Consider the following 19,530-nt stretch of genomic DNA (forward strand, 5'->3'; position numbering starts at 1 on the left):
ATTTATTTATTTTTATTTTTATTGAGTCATAATTTAGTGCTGTCCATTCCACTGTCCTCTTTATAAATAAACAACAAAATGTAACAATTCATAGAGTTAATTGTTTAAATACCTTGTATATACAATATAATCTGTTTTATATCATTGTTATGAAATGCCAAATGCAAAGCAATTGATGTAAAAAGTGGAGAAATATACTTAATTTACAGAATTTAGGATTTGATTTTTCTTAGGCGTTCTAAAATCTGAAACTTTTCGGGGCAATTGATAAATGCGCGATGAAATGATAATCGCTTCATGTGTTCTAGTAAAATCGTCGCACGTTAAAATTGACGCTTGCCTGAAACCGTAGCGATAATAATTTTTAACACTCGTATTTTCTTCAAATACGCTAGCGCAAAGCGTTCTGAGTAAATTGCTCGAGTATTCTCGACTATACTCAATACTTTTCCACGAAATAATTTATTGTAATCCAGAATTTATCCAAGCGAAGGCACTATTTAAGATTCTATACAAAATGAGAAACAGTAATACGTTTAATGGCAACCATTCATAAAATGCGTTACGCAAATAAAGGCAAGTAGGCGTATTAGTTAGAAGAGGCCACGAAGACATTTGACATTTGTAGATCATTGCTTACTTTAATTTGTTTCTTGTACATTTATTTTTAATTTTAGATAATTAGGAAGGGAAGATAATTTCTGGCAATTGTTAAAGATAAACACGGAGGGAGGGCGTTTAATAAGCGAAATTTTGTGTGACGTATTTTGTAAATGGTCAAAGTCATCATAATAATCATTCCAAGTCATTTTTTTAAAAATCGTATTAATAATTGAGTGAAGTAGAATATTTTTTGGGCACTTTACACGTTTAATTTTTATACACAGGAAGGTCGAAGTAAGTTATACTTGGGCTGTTATTTTGTGTACCAAAAAGAACGCACCCATTGACTTTCTCAATGAAGTACCCCAAAAAGTGAAAGTTTTATTTCCCGCCAATAAAAACAAATTTGCTTTACTTTGATAAAAGTTGTAAAAATTAGATTAATTTTTTTAGAGAATTTAAAAAATATATTTGAAAAATGGAAAACTTTTTTGAAAATGTTAAAAAATGTTTATATTTAAGCAAAAAATAAAAAATAAATGATTTTTCATATTGTTAAAAAAAATGTATTTTCTTGTTATTCCTGTTTCCCCTTACAATTTACGTAATAAATACATAGAAAATTTTCTAGGAAAATAGGTGTGAGACTAGGAAAATGTTAATATTTTAATACGCAGTTAAATATTAAATCAATATGTTTATGTAAATTTTCTAATAAAAACGTTAAAAAAAACTCTATAGGGAATTTCAGTTTATTTTTTAATTGTAATTTTCTATATAGCCGAACCAAAAATTACATTTGGAAGTTTACATTCAAGTCTCATAATTTTATATCATCAACAAATTACATTTATCCTCGAAAAAACCTGAATTTAAATAAAATTTATAAAAAAAAAAAAATTTCAAAATAATTTTTACAAAAATAAATAAACCAGATTTTGGCGGGTTTACAGAGTGTATCTAAAAATTGTGCCACAAGTAAAAGTTACATAATAAGTGTTTAGCATCATAAAATCTTTTACCATAAAAACAGTATTCGTTATATAATAAATAGTAGTCAAACATTGAAATTGTTTACAGAAAAATGGAAAAATTGTAGTAAATCTTATTTTCTACAACTTTGTTGCCAGTAAAAATTTATATTTACTGATATTATTATAGAAATTTCAAGTATTGTATTTCTCTCATCTTTTGTTTTAGTCTAAATATTTTATTAACACTCGTGACATTTTATTATTTCGGTAAAAACTAAAATATATCCGAAAATTATCAAAGTTTAACTTTTTGTTTTGTTAGTACACCCAGATTTTTCTTTGGAAAAAAGATGAATTTTATTATTTTTGGAATAATGGTAGTTTTTGTGATGTTGAAGCTTTTCATTTGGAAAAAATTTCGAAATGAATTAAAAATTGTTTTTGTTGAAAACTTAATATACGATGTGATATTTTTTGTGACCATCCGGTAGTTTGAAATAGGTGGTATTACTGGTAAACATTTATTTAACGAAAATTGGTATGACTGTGTACCAAACCAAATGTCTTTAAAACTGAACTAAAGCTTTTTTTTTGTAAACTATCCACAAAAAAATCAAAAATAGTGATTTCAAATGCAATGGGACGATCAAAATTTCCTGGCAAGCCATCAAAACATGTAAATCGTCAGCGTGTAAATGTTTTAGCTTGCCCACAAAATCGTGAAACAAAAGTTGTAATTGCTGAAAATATATTTATTGGCCTGAACACGTCAAATTTGGATAGCAAAACAGAACAGGTATGTACACAATGCAAAAACATTTACAAATTTTTAGTTTTTACCTAGAAATTCTTAATAAAACGTTTGAAAATGGTTTGGTCGAACATAACCTTAAGTGAACATATTTTGTTTGCAGGAAACTGAAACGAAAAGCGAACAAGACGAAAGACAAACAAAGAAGTTTAAAAAGGCGCAGATTCAACGTAAACGACGTTTAGTTACGAAAAAAATAGAACCAATACGACGTACACAGATTCGACATCGTACCAGATCAGAATTATTAGCACGACGATCCCGTTCAGCGGATTCCATCAACTTAGGTGGTAAATTTATTTTACCCCAGCGTAGTGCGCATTCATCGCGTGTTATCAAACCCAACAAACGTTTCGTGGACAGTGAAAACGAACCAGAACCAGTGAACAAAGTTAAAACTTCAAGTGATAGTTTAATACAAAGTGAAACAGAAACAGAGATACGAACTTGTGATGGAGTTGAATCCCCTCGTGATTGTTCCCCGGTGAATAGCGATTATAGTACCACAAATCCTCAATCAAATAATAATCCTCGATTAATATTACGTAAAGCAAAGTTACAATTAAATTCGAATCATAATTCACCGACACATCGACTCAACGATGGCGGACAAGGTCCATTTTCTATGTCCGCATCATCGGTGGACACGGCCTCTGTATCACCCGGTACAGTTACGTGCGGTGTCTGTGGTGCTGTACGCTTTTATCGGTTTGTTAAACAAGCTCGAAAGTTTAGTATATATAGTTGTGAATCCTGTCGAAAGTTTATATCGAAAATGATAAAACGTCAAGCGTGTAACAAAAACAATGGAAGTAATACCTTAGCGAAATTAGTTTGTCATAAAGGGCAAGGTGTTTGTCATGTACCGCCAATTGTACGAAGTCAACAATGGAATTTAATTCGATGTGCGTACAAAGCTCGATGTCCGGCATGTTGGTTAAAAATGTGTTTGCGCTCATTTAAAATGCCACCAAAGTTACGATCAAATTTAGCTGAAATGTTACCCGCAAACATGCAAAGTATTGAAAATTTAGCAATGGACACAAATCTATCCACGTTTGGATGGAAGAAAATCATTACGCCAACGTTTGATAGTGTACAAGAACGGTTAACGCCAGCCACCAACGACAACGATCACCAACGTCCCACTCCTCCATTGTTACGAGCGCGTAAAAAGGATCTAACATCGACCTCAACGCCTGCAGGTCTGCTACCAACCATCAACACATCGACCGATAAATTATTACTTCGACAAAAATTAAGTTTAAAAGGACCCCGAGTTAAACATGTTTGTCGGAGTGCATCGATTGTTCTGGGGCAAACTCCCGCCTTATTTCAAACGAACGTTCACGATGGGGATCATCATGGTCATGAAGGTGTTACGGGCGCAACAAATACTCAACAAACTCAGATACCGGAATGTCATAATGATTTGTCACAAGATTGTGACGACTGTCATCATAACATTATTACAAAGAGTTCCAGTGGCGCTAGCAGTGGCGGTAATTCTAGTAGTAATGACAGTGAATTAGAAGATTCGAAAACATCATCGACTACGTCCAGTATTAACGATACTTATCATTCGTCTTTTAAACTTACACCGAAATTTCAACAGGTAATTATTATTACACCCCGTATATTGTATAAATTACATATACAGGGTGGTAAATTAATCATACTATCGTCGCTTGAATAAGAACGAAGTTATCGACTCCACCCACATCATAAAATTAATTTTATATTCGGGTATAATTATGTGGGTGGCCCCTGTTATAGACGTGGTCTGATAAACGGAAATTTAACCGCGTTATTATTAATTGAAATTCGTAAATTTAATTTTTAGGTATGTAGTGAACCTGTTTACGATGCTTTGGAAGTTCGCCAACATGGTTTTGGTCTTGTGATGTCACGGGGTGTTGTTCCAAAACAAGTATGTTTTTTATGTGGAAGTGCTGGGCAAGAACAGGTAATAATATATTATAAATAATATTCCTGTCAATATTTCTAAATAATTCTTTTTTTTTTTTCATAGTTAATTCATTGTGCGGTTTGCTGCGAACCATATCACGATTATTGTGTTGGTTCAGACGCAGCCACAGCTGCGATTGGTAGCTGGACATGTCCAAAATGTGTGATCATATGCTCGGGATGTTCGAATAATGCTACTCGAACCACTCCATGTTTACTATGTCGCAAATTATTTCATACAACTTGTCTTGGAATTGATAATGCTGTAAGTATTCGTATACAACCACCCCCCTCGCTCCTCATTCAATCCTTTTTTTAACTTCCTTTTTTATTTCAGACATGTCCTTTGTAATAATCCTTTGTCCTTGTTGTTATAAAAAAGGTATACAAATTGATTTTATAGATTGATTTAATTTTTGTAGTCATATTTTCCCCGAAATATGTTTCTCGCTATTTTTAGATCATCTCCTGTGATCGCCTTTAGTTTAAATATCCTGGAAATATTCAGATTTCACTAATTTTAAACGAATTCCCAGAAGAAAACTGTTTTTTTTCGACAAATTTGATAACTTTTAACATCGGTAAGGCCTCTCCAAACTGAGCATAGAAGATTGAAAATCGGTATGTAGGTCGGGTTAGTGTTCAGAATGTACTTTTTTGAGGCGTCAACATTCCCTCAACATGCCCCTCCCATTTTAAATTTATATTTAAAATGGGAGGGACGTGTTGAGGGAATGTTGATATATATATATATATATCCAACGATTTTCATGAAAATTAGTATGTAGGGGTTTTTTAGGGCGAAAAATCAATCTAGATTGGTTTCATTTTTAGAAATTATCGTTTTATCCGTTTATCCGAATTTTCAGGAAAAACTGAAAAATGTTACTCTTACTGCCATCTATATGCGAATAGTAATATTATTATGTTTTTAAATTGGGAGCAACTAACTGCTTTACAGACACTGAAACATTAAAGATAGGTTTCAGTAGATGGCCTTGTTACGCGATTAGTATACAAGACGTTTTTGCTAGGTTTAATTTTAAGAAAACGTCGTTTTCTCTCGGAAACGGCTCCAACGATTTTCATGGCATTTAGTATGCAGGGGATTTCGGAGGCCAAAAATCAATCTAGCTAGGTCACACTGTAGATATTGTATGATTCCAAAAATTAGAACAGAAATGCGAAGTTTCATTTCAATTTAACAAGAAATATATAACGAGTGGAAAATATGACTTAAGTAATAAAGTAACTTTGTTTATTTTTTACTGAATTGTACCATAAACACTTGGTTCCCTTTTTTTAGTTATGTTCAAATTGTTTACAATGCGTGGATTGTGGTTTAAAAAGTGTTGATCAAATAATTGGCGATAAAGTGTACTGTTCGAAATGTTTCTGTTCGAAGTATAAAGATCATCGGTGCCCACATTGTAATATAGGTTTTGATTCCAAAAATAAAAATGAGGTGTGTATTTGATTTTGTGTATTATACTTATTAAAAATTGCCTTGGTGCTCGTACATCCTTAACGATGAATAAAAATTGATTGTGTTGTTTTGTTTTGCAGGTGATATTATGTTCGGAGTGTAAATGTGTTTGGCATACGAACTGTGATAATTTGAATAGTGAACATCTGATAATGCTTCGAACATTATCGTTAAATTCGATATATACGTGCCATAAATGTTTACAACAAAAAAACAAAAAAAGTATTTCACGTTCAAAAACATGGCGTGATCAATTATGTGCCCATTTTGTAGTTGGATGTTTAGCTGTGCTCCGTTCATTGGCCGAACTACGTGTCTCACAACGTTCAGTCCATAATAAAACTGTTGTTGCTGTCTCAACTGTATCAAATACTTCAAACAGTTCCAGTTCCAATAGTTCAAACAGTTCACAGCAACAAACATCCGATAAAGACTGTAGTAGAAATTATTTATATGGTGATCAAACAGATTCAGTGCCTGATTATTTAAAACAAAAATTTTTTTTACGTGATTGTTCTGTTGCAATACGTAATATACAAGTGAAAACGGGTGATGTTCTAACGTCAAATAGTGCCTTGTGTTCGTCACAAACCGTTGCGGCAACTCAACCGAACTCAACGTCTACGTCAACGTCAACCGAAACGGACGAACAGTGTTGTAATTGTACCGAAACTTTAACATTGTTAGAAGTGAAACGGAAAGTTGTCTCGAAAAGTTATTTATCGTTAAGTGAATTTAGACATGATTTAGATTTAGCAATACGTGGGAGTGGTTGGAACGAAGTGCTTAATTTAGTGGATGATATGTTTTATAAAGAGTTCCCATGGTGTACACTTGCGTCCAAAGCAACTCTACATCTTCCCACTTGTACTGTAACACTAACCACCAAAACACCATGCTCCTTAATTCAATGTACAACTTGTAGTACAATGTCGGAAAGAAGTTTTCCTCAAGCATCTGAAGATCTTCGTCCTCTCGAAGATGACCTTGAAGAAATATACGATTCACGTACATGTGTATTGTGTTTGAATCATGGCGATAAGTCAGATATCGAAGGAGGACGTTTATTATACTGTGAATCAAATACTTGCATACATGTAGCGTGCGCCCTCTGGTCAGTGGGTGTACATGAAACCCTTGATGGTGCGTTGTTAGGTGTAGCAGCCACCATTCGTCGAGCACGTCTTGTACGCTGCATGTATTGTAAACTTCGAGGAGCAACAATCGATTGTTCCGATCAAAATTGTAAAGCCACATATCATTTTCCATGCGCACAAAAAGCAGGTTGTGTGTTTGTGAAAAATTATCGTGTTTTCTGTGTAGATCACGGCGATTCAAAAGACTATGATGACGATGACTTTCAAATACGACGTTCTGTTTACGTTCATATGGATTTAAAGAAACACATCGTCTCGGAATCACACTCAAAATGGCAGTTTGTGGTTGGATCTTTGGTTATTCGTAACTTAGGATCGTATTATCCAATTTTATCGGATGTAGATGATGTTATTATACCATCTGGAATGGCTTGTACGAAATTATTTTGGTCGACTGTTGATCCTTGGCGGATTGTTCAATATAATATAACGACATTCATCGCAAGCGATGAAGATGATGTTTTTTGTGGTCACGAAAATAATATATCAATAGATCATTCAGATCTTCCAGAAAAAATTGATCAAAAATTAACTTTAATTAAGAAGTTATTCCATGAAACTTCTGAATCCGATACCGACTATGATTCTGAATCAGAAACGGAAGGCGACTCACAAGTTGTTCAAATAATATGTCGAGAAGTAGTTAATTATCTTTTAGATACAATATGCTCCGTTGAAGATGAAGAACTCCCACAAAATGCTACGGATATCCTTCCACCGGAAATAAAAGATGCAATTTTCGAAGACTTACCACATGACGTGCTCGATGGAATATCCATGCAAGATATTTTCCCGAAATTAATGTCCTACGATGATTTAGAAACGTTTGTAAATAAGGTCGAAACAAAAGATCATGCTGAAGATGATGTTCGAATTGTGAAACGTAAAAGTGAACCCAATAGTTGGACAACACGATCGTTGGATGATTCGCATAATATTTCGTTTGCTGTGAAAATGAATCGTGGTTTAAAACGAAGTAAATCGGATGTGCTACCATCGAATAGTTTTCATCCAAGTATATCCTCGAATCAACAACGATCGTGTAGTTTGACCTGGAGTTGTAAGTTAAACAGTAACACTACAATTAAGAAACGTAAAATATCGTGTGTAACAGACACGAATGTGTTGATGCTTGATACATTCCAAAATCACCAAGATCAACGGATCACGGATATGTTCCGACGTCGAATCTTACAAGTCGATGGTGCGAACGATGGATCATGTAGTGATAGTGACGATGAAATCCATAATCCAAATCTATTATGGAATTTTAATCAACAATCCACGGATGAAATCAACACTAGCGATGAACCGGTTCGTTGTCAACGATGTCAATGCACGTATCGTACACCGGATAGTTATACACGTCATCTGCAATCGTGTGATACAATGTCTACCAGTGATAGTGATACGGAAGATCAACAGCAAATTGATTCGAAGAAAATTAATTCAACAATTGTTAAACATCAACAGAATATCTATTCGAATATAACGATTACATCGACTACAACGTCTGTGTTACCATCACAGCAACAATCAATACAGAATCAACAATCGACGCTTGTTGATTCATTTCAAAGTCAGCAAGCGCCCCCTCAACAAACGACAGCTATCAATCAAGGTATGTTCGCCCCCTTTTAAAACTTCTAAAATATTTTTTTAAACTTCGCTTATATTTGTTTACTTTATATGTACTGTCTTGCAAAGTTATTTCTGCTAACCAAGCTGTTTTGCCTTCTTTTGAAGCAGAAGAAGCTCGCAGTACAAAACGATCAACTCAAACATCGTTACCAGAAAATCCGCTGTATCTCCGAAAATTTGAAAAATCTATTTCAGGGTATATTCTTAAGTGTTTTTATTTTTTGTTACAGGATTTATTCAACAAAATCATTATCCATTAATCAACGATTTAATATTTCAAACGAATCAACAATCAACAGCAAATCAAGCCATTAATAATCCACAAATGTATCATCCACAGAATATTACATTTAATCCTGCTCCAACAATACAAACAACTGTCCCAACAGACCCTGTACCCATACTTGTTGATCAATCGAATCAACAATTAAACCAACAATTGAATCAACAATCAACAATATATCCATCGATTATTGACAACAACACAATTACCTTTCAAACAACACCACAAATCACTCCAATCAATATTGATTTTCAAGGTCGAACTCAAGTCGTTGATCATCAAATTGTTGATCACACACCTAAATATATCATTGATACATCACATTCACATCAGGTCCAAGATCAACAATTTACCACTCAAATACAAAACTATCCAACAATGATTGATTCTGGAAACAACATGGTGATTTTACAATCAACCAATCAACAAAACGATCTACAAATTGTAACTCCAACACTCATACACAAATCAACCAAGAAATCAACAACCATACCGGTTACACCAAGTCCGAAAAAGGTTCGAGCTGTTCGAGGCCCAGTACGACATCGATCAATACAACAGAAACAAATTCATCATATCGATCCAATGACTCAATTTACGTTACAACAACCAACTAATACTGTACTAGGTATGTATAAAATTTCTGGGGCACAAGGACATTCCAGGGAATTGTGAATCTGCATATGCAGCTTCATTACGCAGCTTCTATGCGCTTAATGAGTACTTTAATGCACATATAAAAGATGATTATTTTTGTGTTTATATAGGTATGGTCCAACAAACGCCAATATTTCAACCGACGAAACAGCTATTTGTACATGGATTGGGTACAACGGATTTAGTTGTAGCGGAAAGTATTAAACCGAATTTTACAACTCCAAACATTCAATATATATTAACAACGCCGAACATAATGACAACTCCACAACAAAATACATTCCAGATTCCACAAATCAATCCATCTGATGTGATGATTACAACGACGCCGGTTCCAACAATGGTTGGAACTATTATTCAACCACAAAGTTTTGAATGTGGAATTGTACAACATGAACAATTCATGTTCACTCCACAAGCTACAGTGGCTCCGAATCCTGCTCCAATGATGTATGTCAGTGGTTTGGGTACAAATCAACCCGTTTTTTACGGACTTGAAACCGTCGTTCAAAATACGGTTATGTCACAACAATTTATGTCGAAAGTTAGTTTACCGGGCTTGTTGGCCCAAAACAGTTATCAAACCACTCAAGTATTTCAAACAAGTACAATTGAGCCAGTGTTACCAGCTGAACAACCAATTATGATGCAACCAACTCAAATAATACCAACACAAATTGTACAACGAAATACAACGTCAAACTGTGGTCAACCACAACAAAATTATTCTCGATTACCGACCGTGATCACAACTAGTGGCTGTGCTTCAAACTCAATCCAAAATCATCACAATATTACTTTACCGATTGCCCCCATCCATAATACGAATCATAAGCTACCAACAAATGTTGTACCCCCTACTCCTCAAGTGAAAATCATAACATCGAGCTCGACATCGACATCGACATCGACAGCGATTAATAAACCGTCACGACCAATGAATCGTGTACTCCCAATGGCCGTTACAAAACCGGTTAAAACACTGAATAGCCAATTGAATGTAAACACAAATTTAGCAAATGTTACAAATAATACGACGAATGCCGAACTTTTACGACCAATTGAAATTAAATCGGAAAATTGTGATAATCAACAATTATTTGATAAGAATGATTGTAGTAAAACTGTTGATAATATTGATAAATTAACTGTGATAAATAGTACGCCTACGCATACGCAGCATACAACTGCGCATACGCATACGCTTACGCCTCAAACAATGCCATCAATGATTATAAATCATAATCATAATCATAATAATCAAACACAAAACAGTAGTGATATTAAAAAAATGGAATTGAATAATCAAATTTTTAATGAGAATCATAAAATTCGTATTATTGAGCAAAAAACAGTCCAAATGAATGTATCGAATCAGTCTCAGAATCATGGACAAATCCAAACGTTTCATGTTGTCTCAAAATCAACACAACCACCTCCACTTACATCTCCTCGTCCTGCTTCTGTTATTCCTTCACCCTCCACCAATTGCAGCGATACGATGCAACAAGCTACCAATCTGACTCAACAGTGTGCGACTCAACAGACAACACCTTCAACAGCAGCTTCGTTACCTTCAATACCAACACCAACCCCTGCACCAACTACGGATCAATTTATTGAAGAGAATCAAGAAAAACTTCAAGTTTCAGCTCAGACTCAAATTCAAACTCAACAACGAACAAATGTTGAGGAGCAATTTAAAATAAAGGAGCCAGAAACTGAATCAACACCTCAAGCTCCAACCAATAATCCATCAACATCACTTAAATTAGTCTTCCAAAAACAATCTGAAGAAGGTAAGATCATTTTTTCGCTATGTGTGTGTGTCTGTTTGTCTGTCTGAACCAGTTTGAATGCGGGTTTTTTTATTTATTTGAAAGATCAGATCGAAATTTGGTAAAAAGCTTTTCCATTTGTTTTGATAAGTTTAATTTACTGGTATAATTTTCTGCTATCAATAACAGAACATCCTGTATAAGATTACACGAGAGAGAGTTCTGCTGCTCACGAATTTTGTTTATAATTAAGATTGTATTTTGTTTCCAGGTATTTATAAAATAACAAACAAGCCAAAAAATTTACCGGATGAAAGTGAAAAAGATGTTGAAACAAAAACTGAAACACCAGATGTTTTTATATCGGTTGTGCCAGACACAAAAGATACAAAATTAGTACGTGAGAAAAAGATGAAAAAACGTAAAAATAATATTCAGCATTCAGCATCAAACACGACGACCACGACCAAGAAAAAATCAAAATTATTATTTAAGATTCAATCACAGGATGGTTTAAGTTTAACGTGTAGCTCATTAACTGAATTGTGGCAGAAAGTTTTCAATTTGGTACAGGAATCACGGAAACGACACAACATGGTACCGTTACCAGTGGACGCGTTGGATGGCTACGAAGCGTTGGGCTTGAAGAATCAAAGTTTAAAATGTATACTCGAAGAAATGAAAAAATTACGTTTAGCGGAGAAACAGAAGGAATGCGAAGATGGTGAATTGGATTTGGGAAGTGTAGCTGGTGCAATACGTTGTACCCCATATAATGGGATTCGTGCCGATCATGATATGTTTAGTTGGCTTGCATCACGACATCGACAAATTGAATTCCCAGAAAGCTATGATGATACTATTTCTAGGTATGTATCTAAATCATTTCAAAGCCTTCCAAAACACTAATGAGACATTATCTAAGTGATAAGGTGACGAATCGACCGAGGAAACCTGCAAATATCAGATGATTTTTTAGTATTTAGACTTAATAAATCATCAAGGTCTGGGAATTTCATGTCCAAAACAATTCAAAAATAAACAAAGCCGTTTTATTTAATTATTTGATGTAAATTTGTTTACAGGAGAGCGTCTTCAATAAATTTACCAATTGCAATGCGATATCGTAATTTAAAGGAAACATCTAAACACTGCGTGGGTGTGTATCGTTCGAACATCCATGGACGTGGTTTGTTCTGTTTAAGAGATATCGAACTTGGTGAAATGGTTATTGAATATGCTGGCGAGGTAAATTTTTATATTCATTTCTTAACGAGATCTTTCCAAAAATCTATTACGCATGCGGCATTTATGTCACTTTCCATGACATTTTTACTGAATAATGGGAATTTTTTTGCAGGTAATTCGATCTTCCATGACTGATATGCGTGAGAAATATTATAATTCAAAAGGAATTGGTTGCTACATGTTTCGAATTGATGATAATTTAGTTGTGGATGCAACGGTTAAAGGAAATGCAGCGCGATTTATCAATCACTCGTGCGATGTAAGTTTTCACTCAATTTTAAAATCCCTTTAAACCTTCGTACATCGCATGATCAAAATATTAGTCTAGTCAACAAATTTAATTTGGTGAATGGACTAATATTTTAATCTTTATTCATAATATTGTTTATCGAACATCCTGTACAATTAAGTAATTATTTTTTGCAGCCAAATTGTTATTCGCGAGTGCTAGACATATTGGGACATAAACACATTTTAATATTTGCATTGAGAAAAATTCAGCAAGGCGAAGAACTTACATATGATTACAAATTCCCCTTCGAAGAGGATAAAATCCCTTGTACCTGTGGAGCAAGACGATGTAGAAAGTATTTGAATTAAACAAACAATTTTTTTTTGTATAAATATTAAATTTGAAAAGAGAGAAAAATTTTAAAAGGAAAATTTTTGGTCCTGTATTTTAATCGGGACACAAAATAAACATATTTTTGTAATGGAATTTTCAAAACTAAACAAAAAAAAAAAGGATTTTATTTCTGATAAAAGAAAAATTGTGAAAATGAATATTTAAAAAAACAAATTTTTATTATATGTCGTAAAACAGTGGCGGATTTAAGAAGAAAGATTCAAAGGACAATTCTTAATGGCAACCGATTTTGTGTGTATTTGTGAGCGAAAGTTACATTGTTGAATTTCAAATTTTTATCATAAACAAGAGCTGATTTTGCTAGAGGGATCATGAAGTCCATCTGCTAGGGGTTAAGGAGGGTGATTGATCTTTTTTCGATCGCTTAAATCCACCACTGATCTTAAAACAAATTTTTAGATGTTTATTGTAACTGTTACGAAATTATCGACATTTTGTTGCGTAAAACACTAATTTTTTTATAAACATTATTTAATCGGAGGATACACGAGCGTTAAAATAAACCAGGACGTTGATTTTAAAGTCCGTTTTAGCTTTACAATATTTAAGAAGGTATTAAAATCTGTTTTATTTTTAACGTTTTTGTGTTTTTCGAAGTTTGTTTACATTTATTATGAAATACTTTCAAATTATAAGCCTTTGAATTTCGTACAAACGTTCAGAATTTTTATTAGGAACCATATTTTTCAATTTCCTACCATTTTGGAAATAAATTCGAAGGTTTCAACAACATAGTAACAATGAAAGAACCGGGTAGTCTTTGAAATAGTGATAAATGCATACAAAATTAGGATAGGCAATATGTATTTCATCCATGTATACTTTATGCATCAATCTACTCGTTTCGTGTCTTTTGAGACTTGGAATTAATCAGTGAAGTGAGCGGATAGCAGTTATTTAAGGACTAAACTTTTGTTCATCATGTAAAAACAAGGAACTTTTTTTTCGAGAACATTTTATTCGATAAAAATGTGATATTCTGTCATTATTTTTCGATCTCTACACCGCGATGTGTTATGTTTGGTTGATCCCCCTTTTCTTGGGATTTAAATAAGTATCTAGCACAAGACGATCGCCCTTAACTTCACAAAGGTCTTAAACAGACCTAATAAAGATTCTGAAAGTCTTGTATAAGGCGAATTTCGACACTCCATTTGATTCACCAGTCACCTGACACACCCAATATTACTCAAGTAAAGTGCCCATTTTTTGATTTTGTTGAATACTTCGTAAATATATTAAATGCGACATTTTTTGTTTCGTTAAAAGTACTCAAATATTTGCAAGCATGAGTCCCCTTTTGAGCTGTATCATGGTTCATTTTAAGGGCAAATTACGCCACTTTACTGGCAATCACATGTTTAAGCCCATTTGTAAACAAAATAAAAGTTCCAAGTCTTAAAAGGAGCTTTGGTATATCCCAAAAGGAACAAGGATAACTAAATTAAATGCCTGCAAATATTATGTATCGCGTGTCTCGTTTTTATTTTTACGGAGTGTATTTTAAAACTAAAAACAAACCATTACAATATTCTTTTTACTGATAGATAGGCTCACTAGGTTTTATTTTAATAATTTGTGTATTTTTTTCACAAGTTTTACTGTAAATATACTTTTTTTTATACATATTTTTTTTATTAATTATTTAAAATGTAGTCAACTAACCTTTCGAAGTATTATTATAGCATTAGCTTTAATACATCTTGGAAATCGACTATGGCTACGAATTTTTATTTTGAAAACGATTTTAAGTGTGGCGAAAATAATTATCTAAGTCTCTAGAAATGAATTCTGAAGACTGAATTCTTCGTCGATATTACGAAATGTATATATTCTGTATCAATGTCGAAAGTTGTACTTCGTTATAATACGCGCGCACAGAATGACACGAAAACTATGTTGAAGTTAGTTAGAATTTTTAACACGATTTCTAAGTAGAGTGCATTATTTTAAATAAATGTAATACAGAATGTACCAAAAAATGTATACACTCTTTATAATATGCCTGTAACATCTTATAGATTGTTTCTCTAGCCGGTTTTCCGGTTCATCCATGAGATCTTCTTAATGACAAAAAATAACCCACAGTTCATAAAAGGTACCGGTTCTTTTAAATTAAATTTGAAACATTTTTTAAATTTAATTTAAACATTTTAAAACTTTCTTTAAACAAGTGTCACCATCTGGTGTTAATTTCTTAAATTAAATTTAAAACTTATTATACATTTTTTTCGGGACATTTAAATTCCAGAATACTGCATTCTATTTACAAATTGAGTGATTTTGTTTTCAAAATAAAAATTTCTTGTATTCCCGACTGACAAGATGTATTTGGACGCGATCCCGTATTTTTTTTATCATCACAATCATAGTTTTTTAATTCTCGATATATGTGTATATTTTTTTTTTGTAAAACGAATCCAAAAACCCAAAAAAAAAGTTAGTATTTTACAAGGTTTCAAAACTATATTTAAATGTCAATGTTTATAACAAAAAAAATAAATAAATTTATTGTAATTTTTCAAAAATATTTTTATAAAAATTGAAAAATAAACAAAGAAAAAAAATTATATAAAAAAAAAAAGAAAATCGATAAAAAAATGCAAAAAAAAGAACAAATTATGAAAAATTTTGTGTTTATTTGATAAGTTAATTTCTAGTCAGTTATAAAAATTGTATTAAATAGCTAAAATATTTTACAACAGTTAATTAAGAGCCAAGAATCCGTTAAACAAATTTAATTCAAGCTCAAAATGGTTTTTCTTTGGTCATTTTAAACATATTTAGAGAGTGAATTATTAAATATCGGGTCTGTAATCTTGGAAAGTTTGTGGGCTTTCTGCGTAGCGTCTACTTAAAATAACATCTTTTATCCAAAAACGTCTCGCCTTCGGTTGAAAGGTTCTTCTCAAGGAAAAGAGGATCCCTTGTTCCTGATGCAAGAGACCCATTTGCGGTATCCCTTTTATTATAGTTATTAATAGAAGTCCAAAGAGGGAGGTGGATGGGAACATTTGTTCCTTAACCTTTCAGGAAGCAATGTTAATAATAATAGCAACCAGAGGGATAACGCAAATGGATCCCTAGCACCTAGATCTATAGATCCTTCATAGTTTCGTAACCAAACATCTTAACTCTGACGACATTTTGACATGCATTAGGGTTTCATCGTCCGTTCATTTAACCGACAATTTTCTGTCAAAGGAATTACTAACATTCCAATTTGATATTCGGGTAAATCTATAGATTAGAAAGACTTCCATTAGAAGATTGGTATTCTAGTAATTTAGCCTGTCACAGCAAGACAGGTGGCAGGAATCCAGAATCCTTCAAATTTTAATCCTCACTCGCAAGATATATTTACAATTGATAACTGGAATTTGACAGGAAAGATGTAAATTAAAACAGGAAAGTGACCCGTATTGGGTAGTTCCAATTTAGATTACCAGATGGCAATACTTATACTTACCATTTATCAAATAACTGAGAATTGCAGCTTCGCCAACTAGCGGTAATAATTCATACTAATTATAACAGGAGGCTGATCCGTTTGAGTAGTTCCAATTTAGATTACCAGATGGCAATACTTGTACTTACCATTTATCAGATAACTGGGAATTGCAACTTCACCAACTGGGGATAATAATTCATATTAATTGAAACAGGAAGCTGACCTGTTTTGAGTAATTCCATTTTAGAAAACAATTGATTTTGAATTAAAATTGTACGCAACTTTTTGTGGCATCTACTTTTATTTATACCGAAAGCGTTTTTTTTTTTAAATCATTGCTTTTTTTCTTGAAAGAGTTTCATGAAAACATACAAACTATTCTAGGGCTGAGCTTACAAGATGTGTTTTAACGAATGTTAATTTTAATACACGCTAAAGTTTTATTTAAACATTATGTAATTTTAACGAAAGTTCGTAAACCGGACGTTTTAATTAACGCTTAGTGTGAGCTCAGTCTTAGATAGGGCATATCCATTTTATTATATGTTGATGATCTGATAAAACATCAACCAAAAAAATATTTATTTTTGATTTTATGAAATGTACACTGAGAGGTATATAAGATGAACAAGTTTTTTTCTTCAGATTATTGCTCAAATAACAAAAATACTTATGCAAGAAGTTTCTGAAGTGATTCTAAAACTACTGTTAGTCGCAGACCTATTTATACCACTAGAAAACATCAAATAGTAAAGTCGACAAGTTAAAAATGGTGAAAAATAGAGATAATTCTCTTAAACATATTTTTAAGATCATTATCTCTATTTTTCACCATTTTCAACTTGCCGTCTAGACTATTACGTAATGACGTTAGATAATTCAAAATGGAATTGAGACACAATTATACTTCTGTTATGTACATGTCTATAAAGTGTCCTGTCTCTAAATTCATGACGTCATTGCCATCTTAAATACATCACGTGATAAATGTGAGATTTTTTTTTAGACCAACTTGTATAATTTTACATAGAATCTCGGATTAAGGAGAAATAACTCGACACGTTTATATCGAAAAGTTCTCGTCCGTTCTCAAGTATTAATTTTCTTGTATTTTTTTTTAAAGGTAATTTTTCGTTTTAAGTAATCAAATCCTTTGATGACATCACAAGAAATACCAATTAGTTTTGGTATCAATAATTAAAAAAAGAAAAATGATTACTTTAAAAAACAGTTAAAAATTTTTATTGATCCTTTTTGGGCCCCATTTCTTAGGGAGGAAAATATGTACTTTATATCACAATGCAGACATCTTCAGTATGAATTGGTTAAGCTTGGATTTCTATATTTTATAGAAAAGTGAAATCCCTACACTAAAAAGATTATTAAGGTGATTGTATACCTACAGTATTGTAAAAAAGTTTTGGTTTATTGCACGGTACAAACATATAAACCAAATACATGCTTTGTAATCAAATAATGTGTTATTTTTAGCTTTACAATACCACGCAACTACAAAAATATATAATATATTGTGTGCAAGCGATGCTTATAAATTTGATAATATAGATATCTCTCTTCAATCATCAATAAACTAACTATAGTCGTCTCTTTTCATCAAATGATGGATCTTCGATGAAGTCTTAATTGAATTAAAATTTAGTTTTTATGTGATCGACAACCTTTTATTTTTATGGTATAATTATAAAAAAAAACTACAAGATTGTCTAAATATTTTTTAATTCTTCTCTAAAGAGAGTAATTATTCCGGAAGTGAAATGCATACTGAAGATGACTACATTGTAGATCGAAATATCTGTTTATGAAACTTAAATCATATAGAAATTGGGGCATCAATTGAGGGGTGTTGTATATTTATAGCCTGTTTGAACATTTTTGTTGAACGCAACAATTTTTATTTTTTTGAGTATTTTATTTTTGTTTAAAAAAATAATTAATTAAATTACAGTCAAAACTGGTTATAAGGGCATTGAAGAGGTCGTAAAATTATGGTTATTATATCCGATAGTGACTTTTACAAGTATCTTACTAGGAGCTAATTTCGTGACTAGGACTCTAAAAATCAACTGAAGGGAAATGAAAAGTCCGATCAACAAAAGACAAGCTGGGCCACAAAAAGATCAGGGAAGCTCAATAGGATCCTTTGTCTTTTAGAAGAAGAACATATATATAAGGACGTGAAATCTCCTATACAGAGCTGTAAGCGCCAAAGTAGAATTTTTCGGCGATTATCTAGGCAAGGTCTCTTATTCTAGACAGCCTCATCCGCAGTACAAAGCACGCAACAACCCAGGATTAGACTTCGCCCAGATAGACGCCTTTTTTCCTGCTACCCTCTCTACTCAAGTTTCACGTCCTTATATATATATATATATGTTCTTAGTTTGAACTCATTATTGAGAAGATTATAACCAATTTTGACTGTAGTTTAGCATTAATTAATTAATTAATGAAGTGAAGTTGAAGAGGGGGAAGTAGATTGAAGTAAAGTGTACTTTACAAAATATCATTATTTTTGCTTATTGTAAATAATTTTTATAAAAAGATTTAAAAATTAATAATTGAGTATGTAATCATTGATATTGATATTGATATAATAATTCATATGAAAATCTTTGTATTTTTTTATTTATATTAAAAACATTCATAATATTTCAAAATAGTTGCTTTTTTTTGTTGTACACCCTATATATAAACCTTGACCTTGAAGGCGGTGAAATTCGACTTTTTGCCTTTCAAGTTAATGGGAATTTTGTATTCTGGTTTTTTTGGTATGTACTTATTCCTCAAAGTGCACAGAACAGACCCA

At 32.5% G+C, this 19,530-nt stretch overlaps 1 protein-coding gene across 1 annotated transcript; it reads left to right on the forward strand.

Moving 5' to 3' along the window:
- The first annotated feature begins 2,208 nt into the window (after positions 1 to 2,208).
- LOC123303065 (histone-lysine N-methyltransferase trithorax) lies at positions 2,209 to 13,206 on the forward strand. Its single transcript, XM_044886163.1, has 12 exons — positions 2,209 to 2,373; positions 2,492 to 4,003; positions 4,232 to 4,354; positions 4,421 to 4,621; positions 5,663 to 5,821; positions 5,923 to 8,620; positions 8,871 to 9,551; positions 9,691 to 11,379; positions 11,630 to 12,227; positions 12,444 to 12,606; positions 12,719 to 12,865; positions 13,033 to 13,206. The coding sequence occupies exons 1-12, from the start codon at positions 2,215 to 2,217 to the stop codon at positions 13,204 to 13,206; spliced, it is 8,304 nt and encodes a 2,767-aa protein (XP_044742098.1). The 5' UTR covers positions 2,209 to 2,214.
- Positions 13,207 to 19,530: the final 6,324 nt, after the last annotated feature.

The sequence above is a fragment of the Chrysoperla carnea genome, chromosome X (assembly GCF_905475395.1).
Source record: "Chrysoperla carnea chromosome X, inChrCarn1.1, whole genome shotgun sequence".
NCBI classification, from domain to species: Eukaryota; Metazoa; Arthropoda; class Insecta; order Neuroptera; family Chrysopidae; genus Chrysoperla; species Chrysoperla carnea.

Excerpts from the sequence above, each read along its gene's own strand:
- LOC123303065 (XM_044886163.1), top strand. The coding sequence starts at position 2,215 with ATGGGACGATCAAAATTTCCTGGCAAGCCATCAAAACATGTAAATCGT. Across the intron at positions 2,374-2,491 it reads TGGATAGCAAAACAGAACAG|GAAACTGAAACGAAAAGCGA; the intron begins GTATGTACACAA and ends TTTTGTTTGCAG. Across the intron at positions 12,228-12,443 it reads TATGATGATACTATTTCTAG|GAGAGCGTCTTCAATAAATT; the intron begins GTATGTATCTAA and ends ATTTGTTTACAG.